General features: G+C 55.3%; 1 protein-coding gene across 1 annotated transcript; it reads right to left on the bottom strand.

The window, feature by feature from the left end:
* Positions 1–1,987: 1,987 nt before the first annotated feature.
* Positions 1,988–7,592, bottom strand: TRIM50 (tripartite motif containing 50). Its single transcript, XM_071574950.1, has 6 exons — positions 7,050–7,592; positions 5,993–6,088; positions 3,997–4,227; positions 3,855–3,877; positions 3,211–3,323; positions 1,988–2,698 (listed from the first exon to the last, which is right to left on the bottom strand). The coding sequence occupies exons 1-6, from the start codon at positions 7,485–7,487 to the stop codon at positions 2,127–2,129; spliced, it is 1,473 nt and encodes a 490-aa protein (XP_071431051.1). The 5' UTR covers positions 7,488–7,592; the 3' UTR covers positions 1,988–2,126.
* Positions 7,593–11,759: the final 4,167 nt, after the last annotated feature.

Here is an 11,759-nt window from a genome sequence, read left to right on the forward strand (position 1 = left end):
CCATGGTTGCTCTGCCAGATGTGGCATCCCAAGGGATTTCCTCCTTCAGCCAAACCAGACACCTTGAGCAGAGAAGTCCTTGGCACCACTGGGTTGAATTCAGTGATCTCAGAGCTCTTTTCCAACCTAAATAATTCCACAATTTCGTGGTTCTGTGCTGAGCAGTCACCCCCCTGGCTGAGGCTGGGCAGGACCTGGGCCTTGCAGGGTCTGTGTGGAGGTCAGAGCCAGGCAACCAATGCATTTCCACTGAGGAGAACAGGGACAAGCTCCACTTGCCATGACTTAACCAGAACTCCTGCTTGCAAAGCACTTTTAGACAGCAGGGAGCTCCCAAAACAGATCCCAGTTCTCCTGACCTCTCTCCACCTGCCCACTGCCAACCACTCTGGCCATTGCAGGGCAGACTGGTATGTGCCCCCAGCAGTTCCTCAGTTGCAGGTGATGCAGATTGTCCACCAGATGGAAAATTTGGGAGCCTACTCAGAGCTCCCTCACGTCTTCAACCTCCACTGTCCTTCCTGGGGGAGGCAGATTCATGATTTCAATAGAAACCCTGTGGATGCTGCATCGGGGTGAGTTCACATCCTTCCTGCTCATTCACTTCTTCCCTCTCTTTGCAAGAAGTCTGAGCTGTTGCACTTCCTCCTGCCCTCCTGGAAACACTTCACCCCCTGGACACAGCAAGTGCCACCCGTCTGTCACTTGCCAGGGTCAGGCTGCCCTTGCTGTCTGGACAGTGTCCACCCCACCAGCTCCTCCCTCTCCTCGTTCTGTGACATCTGTCCTGGTTTCTTCCTTGCACAACAAGTTTCCCTGATTGTCCTCACCACTCCCCCACCAACTGCCTCTGCTTCCAGCCCCCTGTCAAGACCTTCAGGTTCATGTCCTTTCTTATCTCCTCAGGCTCCATAAATACCCTCTCCATGGAGTCCATGTAAGATCATAATCTCCATGGAAGATCTCCATGGTGTCAATGCACTGCAGGACTCAGCAAGACCCATCAACCTTCTCCTTCTTGGGATGTGGCAAAGCTGGGACTGGGCTCGTCTTTCTGGTCTGTTTTCTCTGTCCTCCAAAGGAAAGATCCTGCAGCTGAAGGTAGGAGGGTGGAACTCCCCAAAACCCAACAAAACTCAGCCAAGAGGAACTGTTGTCCCAGTCCAGCATCATCTGTCACTCAAAGGGTCCTAAAACACCATCCAGGACATCCACAGAGAAACTGGAGAGAGACAATTCACAAGGACCTGGAGGGACAGGACAAGGGGGGATGGCTTCAAAGTGACAGATTAGGGTTAGATGAGATACTGGGAAGGAATTCCTGGCTGGGAGGGTGGTGAGGCCCTGGCACAGTTTACCCAGAGAAGCTGAGGCTGCCCCATCCCTGGAAGTGTTCAAGGCCAGGTTGGATGGGGCTTGGAGCAACCTGGGCTGGTGGAAAGTGTCCCTGCTCAGGGCACGGGGAGGGAACAGGGACATGATCCTTAAAGTCTCTTCCAGCCAAAACCCTTCTGGGATTCTAAGATTCTGTGATAAGCTGTGATGAGTGCCACCCAGGCAGCTGCTGCTCCCAAATCCCTGCCTGGAGGGTGCTGGCTGGCACTGGTGTCCCATTGGCACCACAGGGGGATGTCTCAAGGACCCTCAGAAGGCCACGTCCAGCAGCACCTTTTGCCCTCTGAGATGTTCCAGAGTATCAGGGATGGACACAGCACAAAACCACACTATTAACCACACAAGACTCCCAAACCAACCCTTTATTGCCTTATTCTGGCATATTTCACACCAAAATCAGCACTGCGTGGCAGGCTGGGCACATTCCCTTCTCCTGCAGCCTCTGAGGTGAGCACCAGGGTATCAGTGACCAAGGGACTGTCCTGTCTCCACTGGTGGCACAGAGGGCAGTGGCACATCCCTGCTGCAAAGAGCCCTTCCCAGCATGGACATGGCACACAATGGGCATCACATGTGGCAGGTCACCCCCACCCAGCAGCCAGGATGGCACAGGGATCCTGCCAGGACCTTCCCCATGGCATGGAGGCATTTCCCTGCTGTTCCTGCTCACTGCAGGAGCCAGTTGGGCTCCCAGGTCTCTGCCCACCACTGAGAAACCAGGGCAGCTGCTGTCACAGGATGGTGCAGCCGGTGCCCTGCGTGTCCCTGACCCAGGAGATCACCAAGGGCTCTGCATTTCTGCCCCCCAGGAAGCCCCCCAGGAAGAAGAAAGGCCGGAGGTTCCCCGCCAGCTTGTCGGTGAAGGTGTAGATGTGGGAGCGGTCGCTGACGTTGTAGAAGGAGATCTCTCCTGCCTCATAGTCCAGGAAGATGCCAACACGCCGAGGCCTCACACTGAGGCTCAGGGGGGAGGGGGGCGAGGTGAGGGCCTCGTAGCTGCCCCCATTCTGCAGCCTCAGCACCCAGTAGCCGTTGTTTGGGGAGAAGAGGACGTTGCCCTTCCGGCTGGCAGACTCCCGGCACAGCCCCAGGCCCCACTCCAGCTTGTCCCCCACCTGCACCTCCCAGTAGTGGCGGCCTGAGAAGAAGCTCTGGCTGCCCAGCACCACGGGGGCAGTGCCAAACCTCTTGGCGTTGTCAAAGAGGGACAGGAGCAGCTTCTTGCTCCCACGCCGCACGGTCTTGCGGTCCTCGGACACCGTGAGCTCCGGGTGCGCCGTCTCCGGGTCCAGCACCACGTCCACTGGAGCAAGGAAAGGGTGGAGAGACACACAAAGCTGGATGAGGTTCTGGCAGCTGGTTCCCTGGTCCCTGGTTAAGCAGGTCTGGGGGTGTTGGGCTCTCCCAGTCCTTCCAACATCCCACCATTTTTGGCTCGTGCCTGTGGTTTTGTCCAGCCCCTGGAGCTGCCCAGCAGTGGGAAGTGCAATGTAGATAATGGAGGTAACCATAAACCACACTGAAATATTTGGGATTTGGCTGCAGAGCGGGGCAGAACGAGGGTGGCTGGGCAGCTTCAGAGAGAGCTGACACTGAAAGCAACACTTCACAGTGCCTGAAACCCCTGAGTGACCTCCGAGGCTTCAGTGTCCACTCAACCCACCCAAGATCAGAACAAGGCAAATCTCCCCACCACGAAACCAGCCTGAACTCATCAATGCACAAACTGCAACCAGCTTGCTGGAAAAACCTCCCCATGCCCCAGAGTATGGGGGGAACCAGAACCAGGAGCTGGCACAAAAGCAACCCCCTTACCTTTGAACTTCTTCAGCATGTCCCTCATGCCCAGGCAGCGCTCAGGGATGCTGTAGTTTTCCTTCAGGGTCACAGACACAGTCTTGAGGGAATGGAACTTCACCTCCTCACACCTGAGAAGACAGGAATGTCCATGGGCTGTATCCGGAGCCCACAGCAAGACCCCTCTCCTGTTGGAAGGGCTCTGTTGGAGCTTCCATGGAGCTCTGTGGCTGGGAAGAGCACTAGAGAGAGCCACGAGCATATTAGCAATCCCAGTGGGATCAGAATTAAATGGTACAGGGAGCAGCAGGGCCAGTCCCGGGGAAGGAAGGAGCAAGGCCACCAGGCAGCATGTCCCTTAGGAGGGGACACATCTCACATGTCACAAGCCAGCCAAGACTTTGGCTCTGAGCCCCTGGAAAAAATGATGGACCTTCTGAGGGATTGTCTCAGTCTCTCCTGTGTCTACCCCAGGAGGACAAAACCAGATGTTGAGCAGGGAGAATGGGGTGGCTGGTGTGGAGCAGACTTGAACATCTTCCTCAGAGCCTGGAGGCAGCCAAGGCAGCAGGAGGAACAATCATGGTACCTACCAGGAATAATCCTGGGTACCTACCAGGAATAATCCTGGGTACCTACCAGGAATGAGCCTGGGTACTCACCTGCTCAGGATGCTTCTCATGTCCTAGAAGGAGAAGACAAAAACCATTCTGAGTGTGTGGCTCAGCCCCTCATGCCCACCAGCCAACCCCAGGTGGCAAAGGCACCAGGGCAGAGTCAGTGGGGCTGGTGGCATGGCCTGACCTTGAGCAGCCCATCAGCCGGCTGCTGGCTCTTCTCCTTTATCTCCAGGATCAGGTCCTCCAGCAAACACTTCTCCTCCACCAGCCTGGCCAGGTTTTCATTGATCATCAGCAGAATCTGCTTCTCCTCCTCCTCCAGCCTCTGGAGCAGCAGCTTCTCCTCATCCGCCAGCAGCCGATGCAGCTTCCCAAACTCACTCACAATCCTCTCCCGCTTCTTCTTCACCATTTCCTGGTGAGAAGATACGTGAGGTGAAGAGAGAGGGCATTATCCAGGCAGCAGAGATGGAGCTGGGAAACCCCCACATGTCTGAGATAAGTGCATGAAGTTTAAAAAACAGCCAGAGGCAAATTCCTGTGCTCCCACCTCAGTGGAATTCCCCCTCCACGTCCTGGGTTTACCAGCAACAGGATTTTGCCAGAGGGCATTTCTGCTCAGCTGAACCCCAGATGTCTGGGAGGGATGTTGGGCTGCAAGAAAGTGCCTTCAGGTGTCAGGGAAAGTTTTTATTAGGTACAGCTGGAGGAACAAATGGAACCTCAAACCACTTGCAGGCTAATCCACTGCTTGGGCAGCTGGAAAAACCCACAGCAAAGGGAAAGAGGTGTCAGAATCACAGAATGGTTTGGGTTGGAAAGGACCTCAAGGACCATCCAGTTCAACCCCCTGCCTTGGGCAGGGACACCTCCCACCAGCCCAGGTTGCTCCAAGCCCTGTCCAACCTGGCCTTGGACACTTCCAGGGATGGGGCAGCCACAGCTTCTCTGCCCAACCTGTGCCAGGGCCTGCCCACCCTCACAGGGAAGAATTTTTTCCCTAATATTTAATCTAAATCTCCCATACTTTAGTTTAAAAATTTTCCCCTCCTCCTGTCACTGTCTGTCCATGCAAAGAAGCCCCAGGGCTGGGAAGGGATGGAAAGGGAGACCCAGGGAGAGCTCCCCAGGTGTCTCACTACAGGGTGAGGAGCCAGCAACAGGAAGGGTTTCCAGTGCTTTAGTTTTTCCCCTCATTCCTAAAAATTGGCCCTTTGCTGGAAACCCGGAGCAGCAGCAAAACACCCCACAGTAGCCTGAGTGAGGAAACCTCAGAAAGAAAAAGAAACTAAATTCCATTTACTTTTCTCTCCAAGCACATGGCTCCTTGGGTGTGAGTCAGGAAAACTTCACAGGCCAGGCCAGCCACAGCCACGTCCTCCACCACTCAAAGGGAATTTTTTCTCCTTTTACTCTAAAAGCTTGGCCAGAGGGAGCTGGAGGCAACTGCTTCAGGCAGGGGGACAGTGACACTGCCCTCACAGTCTCCAGCCCCAGCCCCAAAGGGCCCAGTGGGCTCACTGGGGCACCCCAAAGACCCCACCGCCCCTTGGCTGGGCTGCCCAGACAATGGAGCTGAATAATCAGCCAGAGGAGTGTGAGGAAATCTGGTTTCCCTGCCAGAGCTGCTTAATCATCGGCTCCAATTCAGGGTTGGATAACTTGGTCTGGCAGTTTCATTTCCTCATTTCCTTTTCTGCTGTTACTTTTACTTTCCAGCTTTCACCCTGGGGGACCTGAAACGCAGCTGTTTGTTGGCGTCTGCTCTTCCCAGAACCATCTGGAGTTGGGCAGAGGTGCAGTAATTCAGGTGTTGTTTTGTTTTCATGAATGAGAACACTTCTAGCTCCTGTTGCCGTGGAGCAGAGCTCACCACACGGCTCACACCTGGCTTGGAACTCCAGCACACAAAGCAATAAAAAATAGCCCGTGTCTATAAACCAGCACAAAGCCCTCGTGATGCCAAAGGAGCTGCTCCTCCCAAACCTTATCACAGAGCCACACACAGTTCTGAGCCTGGTTTCCAGCATTGCTCCTACATGTGAGAGCAGCACAGGGGGACATGTCCCATCCTGGAGATGATGACGAATCCATGTCCCCAGACAAGACCATTTAGGGGAGTATTTTTAACTGCTGCTATCTCTCAAGCTCATCCTTTCAGAATGAAGTCAGGCACCTGCCTTGCACTCCTGGGTTTTCAGCCTTTCTGATGACTCACGCTTCTTCACCTCCTCCGCTTCCTTCAAGAGATTCTCCAGGGATTTCTGGAGTTTCACCTGAAAAGAGGAGAAATGGGCTGAGCTCTCCCCAGCAGCACCCGCTGAGCACGGCAGGTTGGCCGGGTTCCCTCTGCCCAGGGGACAGTGCTCCGGTGCCAGGCGGTGCCAGCCCTGGCACCCGAACCCAGCAGCTGTGCCCTTCACTCTGCTCACAGCATTAACCCTCCCCGTGCTCCTCAGCTTTTCCCTGTGTTTTTCCCCCACTATTTATGTTCTGGAGAGCAAAGTGGCAGCTCCCCTTTGATGCTGAGTTGAAGGGTGGCTGGGCATGGAGTTTGGGCACCAGCACTGCTGCGCCCCAGGCAAAATGTCCTCAGGGCAGTTTTTCCAGGGGGTCCTGGAAGGTCTCCACTGTCCCAGCTTCTCCAGGGAGTCCTGGAAGGTCTCCACTACCCCAGCTTCTCCAGGGAGTCCTGGAAGGTCTCCACTACCCCAGTTTCTCCAGGGAGTCCTGGAGGGTTTCCACTACCCCAGTTTCTCCAGGGGGTCCTGGAGGGTTTCCACTACCCCAGCTTCTCCAGGGAGTCCTGGAAGGTCTCCACTACCCCAGTTTCTCCAGGGAGTCCTGGAGGGTTTCCACTACCCCAGTTTCTCCAGGGGATCCTGGAGGGTCTCCACTGCCCCAGCTTCTCCAGGGAGTCCTGGAGGGTTTCCACTGCCCCAGCTTCTCCAGGGAGTCCTGGAGGGTTTCCACTACCCCAGCTTCTCCAGGGAGTCCTGGAGGGTTTCCACTACCCCGGCTTCTCCAGGGGGTCCTGGAGGGGCAGGATGACTTGGATGGACAGGGTGAGCCTGGATCCATCTGCAATTTGGGAGACAGAGGGTCCAGCAGGAGAGGCCGGGTGGGTGTCACCACCACCTCTGCCACCCCTTCCTCTGCTTTCCCTGCAGAAAGGGGAGCAGGGTGGTGGGTCCCTGGTGGCTCCAGGGGTGCCATGGGGGTCCCGACCTGCCGTACCTTGTAGACCTGGGCCGCCTCCTCGATGGGGTAGACGGTGTGCGGGCGGTGCCGCAGCGCCTCGCGGCACACCACGCAGATGGGCTCCTCGTCCTCCTCGCAGAACAGCTTGAGGCGCTCGGCGTGCTGGGGGCACAGGGGGGTGCCCGGCTCGGGCTCGGGCCCCAGCGCCCCACGCAGCCCCAGCTGGCGGATGCTCTCCACGATGTTGGCCAGCTGGCGGTTGGGGCGGAAGCCGCTGCGGTGGCACGAGGCGCGGCACTGCGGGCACGAGAAGGGCCCGTCGGCCCAGAGCCCCTTGTCCTGGCAGTGCGTGGCGATGCAGCCCCGGCAGAAGTTGTGCCCGCAGTCAATGCTGACGGGCTCGGTCATGTACTCCAGGCAGATGGGGCAAATGGCCTCCTCCTGCAGCCACTCCAGGGCACCTGCCAGGGCCATGGTGGCCAGGTGGCCTTGACCGGCTCTTCCTTGTCCTTGGTGTCACCCAGCAAAGGGCGGCTCGCGGGCTGTCGGTGCCCACGGTGAGGGAGCACCGCAGGACCAGCCGGCCTCCCTGCCGTGTGGCACCGGCCACGGAGCCTCTGTGCTGGCTGGAGGAGGAGCTGGCACCGGCTGGGACAGCTGCAGCCAACCCCAAAGGCTGGCACTTTGTCCAGCCTGACGGGTCAAAGTGAAAGGAAAACCCTGCCAGGAGAGTGGGACAGATTAGGAGGTGCCAGAAATAACTCGTGGCCATGGACAACCCCTGGCTGGGGGTGGAGAAGGATTTGGGGTGGTCTCTGGTGTTTGCTGAGCTGGGCAGCCCTGGTGCAGTGTCACCCCAATGTCACCTGCACACCGTCTGAAGGTGCTGGCTGAGGTCAGTGACCCCCTCATCTCGTCACACCGACACTGTGCCAAAATATCCCACGGGACACTCAGTCACCACAGAGATCCTGGAGCTTGGGAATGAGCCGGGAAAGGGCTCAGGCACAGCCTGGCAGGAGGGACAGGCAGGATGCCCAGAGGGGCTGAGGGACAGCCAGGTGCCACCCCGCCACCACAGACCCGTAGTGTCAGCCTGGACACAGGCACTGCTGCCCTCCACAGTCTCCGTGGAGCATCCCAAGAAACAGTGGGAGAAGCTGCAGGATTTGCTCCTTTTTATTATACAAAAACAACTTCAACACAAACAGTACCAATGAGAATAAAAAGTGCACTGAAAAGGTCAAATAAATTAAGATTGCTTTTGCAATAACTTAAATAAGAGAGCTAAACACTGTGTTAAATACTCTGCCAAATTCCCAGGCAATGAGAAAACAGGGATTTGTCTCAGAGGTGTCCATGAGAGCCAGTCCTTGCTGAGGTGATGCTTGGAGGGAGCAGGGCATTGCTCATCCACGGCGTTCCCTGGCCTCTAGTTGGTTTATCCTGCCCTGGACCCACTTCTCTTCAGAGTTGGCACAGACCCGATTACCCTTGAAGGTGATAAATCTGGAGAAGGAAATCCAGTGAGGACAGGAAAGGGAGAGGGAGAGGGAAAAGAGAGTGGGACCACTTGCTCCTTGCCACCAGGGAACCCCACCAGAGCAGGCACCTCTACAGCTGCTGAACAGCCCCAGGGAAATGGGGTGGGGGGTGGCTCAGTGTCATTACAGGTGTCCTACTCTCTGCCACTTGCTTAAGTGGCACTTTATCCCCACCATCCTGCCTGGGTTCCACCATGTGGGGATGAGTGGGGTGACCTGCAAAAGCTCTTTTGGCTCAGCTCCCATAGGCATATCCAAAAACTGGGTGCCTCAGATGTGGGATTGCTCCCTGAGGTATTCCCAGGCTGTTCTTTTCACAAGGGAGACCCCTGCCTGGTGCTTTTAGTTGGGAGGACGAGGTGTGATGTGGGGTCCCCTGGCACTGCCAGGACAAGAATGGTCCCCTGGAGCAGGGCAGATCTACTCACATCACAGCTGGTGGGGAGCAGCTTGAGTTCGTGTAGGTCTTCACACGGCGCAAGGGCAACGGTCTGGTGGCGAAGCTTGTGCAGGAGGGATGACAATTATCAACAGAAGCTGGAAGAGAAGTTAACTTTGCTCATTACACTAGATCAGGAAGAGTGCCAGTGGAGAGAAGTGGGGTCAGGGGATGAGAAGATGCCCACTGGAGGAAGTGCTGCTCCCACAGTGGGCTCCCACTACAGCCACCCTCTCCTCAAGAAGCCAAGGCAAGCCATGCCTCTCCTTTCCCACAGCAGATGCTGGGAAGGGAGAGCTGCCAAGTATTACCAGACCTTCCACAGCAGGGAGAAAGAGGAGAGAGCTCCTCAGGGAGGAGAGCTTGGACTTACGTGGAACAGAGGAGACCTGGTAGCAGAGGACAGCCACAAAAAGTACAGCAAGGGCTGCTGTGAAGGTCTTCATGGTCCCGTTGGGTGGAGATGAATTGTAGAGTCAGGCTGGAGTGCTGCAGAGAGCCCCTGGCTGTGCCTGGTGTGGGAGCCCTGGATTCAGCCCTCTTTATAGAGGGGGACAGAAACCAAGGACGGAAACATGATGGAAACATTACTGAAAATCATGACACAGTAGAAAAAGTGCAGTGTCAAGGATACTACACAGACCTGGGGAGGAACTGTCCAGAATCCCCATGAGAGCAGTGCCCCGATGTGGCATAGGGTATGATACCATCAATGGTACAATTCCATGAAAGGAGAGAGAACAGGATATGACCTGGCATTTCCTTTCCCCGGACCAAAGGACTCTGTAGAGAACCCAGAATTAGTGACTCAGAAGATCAGTGCATGGAGCTCTTCCCTGGAAGTCGCAGCAGACGATGGACAACGACCATGGTTCCTACGCACTTGTGTTTCCTAGAACATCTGCATCATGGGCAAACAGGACAGGACACTTCTGCCACAGCAACTGGAGCAGGGCAAGTCCATGAGAGAGGCTGACCAACCAGTGCCCACCACAGCTGTGCTGGGTCCCACTTGCAGCACTGCTCCGAGGCAACGGGGGCTTCCTCTGGGGGACCCTGAAGGCCATCAGTGCACAGATGGGCAGAGCAGAAGGTGGAATGTGGTGCCATCCCAGACCCGGGATCCTCTCCTACCCTTGACCATCCTTTGCAGCAAGTCCTTGGGGTTGGTTCTATTTCTACATCACAGCTTCATAAATACCAGTGACAACTAAAATGGTGCTCAGTTCTCTGTGGACATGGGAATTAGCCATTGATGCTCACAGAGAGCTTTAGCAGATCCTGACCATGTTGTCACAGCAAAGTTGGCTCAGATGATCATTTGGTTCTAGCAGTGTAGCATTGACACCCTCCTGACACTGCTCCATCATTGTCCCACCAGCCACAAACACAGAGAAGACATTGGCTGGTTTAGCTCATATTGTTTGGGACAGGAATGGTGTCACTGCACTGGCAGAAAAACTCCTTTTGGAAATACCACATCCCTGCAGAAGGGCAAAGCCTTGGGAGAGTGGAGGAAGAGTGAGGTCTCCGTGGTGCTAATGAATGTGTCTTGGCACCCTCTTTCCCCCATTGCTGCTCAGGGATGCTGGGGAAGGTGTGGGTGAAGCTCCTGGTCCCCCATCCAGAGGGCTGGCCATGCACAGCTGATGGACAGGAGACAGGAGAGGTGACAACAAAGTCACACACCTCAGCTGACAGCCCTGCCTGATGGCACAGGGGGCAGGTTGAGGCTGGAGGTGCCAGGAAAGGGCTTGGAGACAGATCTGATTGACTGGCAGACCAGGAAACACTCAAGAGAGGTGAGACAGATCGGAGTGAAACGAGGAGATGACAGTGATAACCTGCTAACCCAGGTTCCACCAACACCCACCCCTCCCATCCCCTGCTCCTGCCATTCCTAGCAGCACACTCAGACCCAAACTCCCACACATTCCCCGTTCAGACCAACCTTCCTCTGACACATCTCCACACAGGGACCAGAATAAAACAGGGAGGAGGAGAAGAGGCTGGGGAATGAGCTGGAGCCTCCTCGCTGATGGCTCACACCAACACAGCCCAGCTCAGAGCTGCTTTGAGCTGAGTGTTCTGCGTGTTCTTGCAACATTCAACTACAGGTTTGATCGAAATGTCAAGATTTGTTTTGAAAAATCAGTATTTTCTCTCAGGAATATAAACATGCCTCAACATTGTCAATGAATACTCCCTCCTTTCAGCTACACCGTGTTTCCTGATTCCATTCATCCAAAAGGAATTCTTGGAGGTTTTGACACCTCTGTTATTCCCCCTAGTCCCTGTTTTCTTCAACTCTGTTCCCTCCTTAAAGATTCTGTATTTCAGTCTTGGCTGCTCCTTCCTGCCAAGACAAATAAAGCAAATCTCTAAATATTTTGACTTCTGAAACCTCCTCCATATCATACATCCTAAATAGTGGCTATTTATGGAGTCTGTAAAACCTCTGCCTTATGGTGTGTTTCATCTATTGATAGAAATCACACATGGTATCTTTGGATCCATCACCAGGACAGTTTTGGGATGCTGGAGGAAGCCTCTGCTCAGCCCTCAAGGCAGCCTTGCCCCTCCACACCACCACTAATCACTCCTGTGGGAATCTGGGTTTAACTGGGAGCAAATCAGCTGGAAACAGAATGCCTGGGGGAGGTCAGAGATCACAGGGCAGGGCAGCTCCAAGCAAGGTCTTGAATGAGATGTATGGTTGAGAAGAACAGAGACTTTCCACATGGGAATTGAAGTCTGCAAGAT

The sequence above is a fragment of the Pithys albifrons genome, chromosome 21 (assembly GCF_047495875.1).
Source record: "Pithys albifrons albifrons isolate INPA30051 chromosome 21, PitAlb_v1, whole genome shotgun sequence".
NCBI classification, from domain to species: Eukaryota; Metazoa; Chordata; class Aves; order Passeriformes; family Thamnophilidae; genus Pithys; species Pithys albifrons.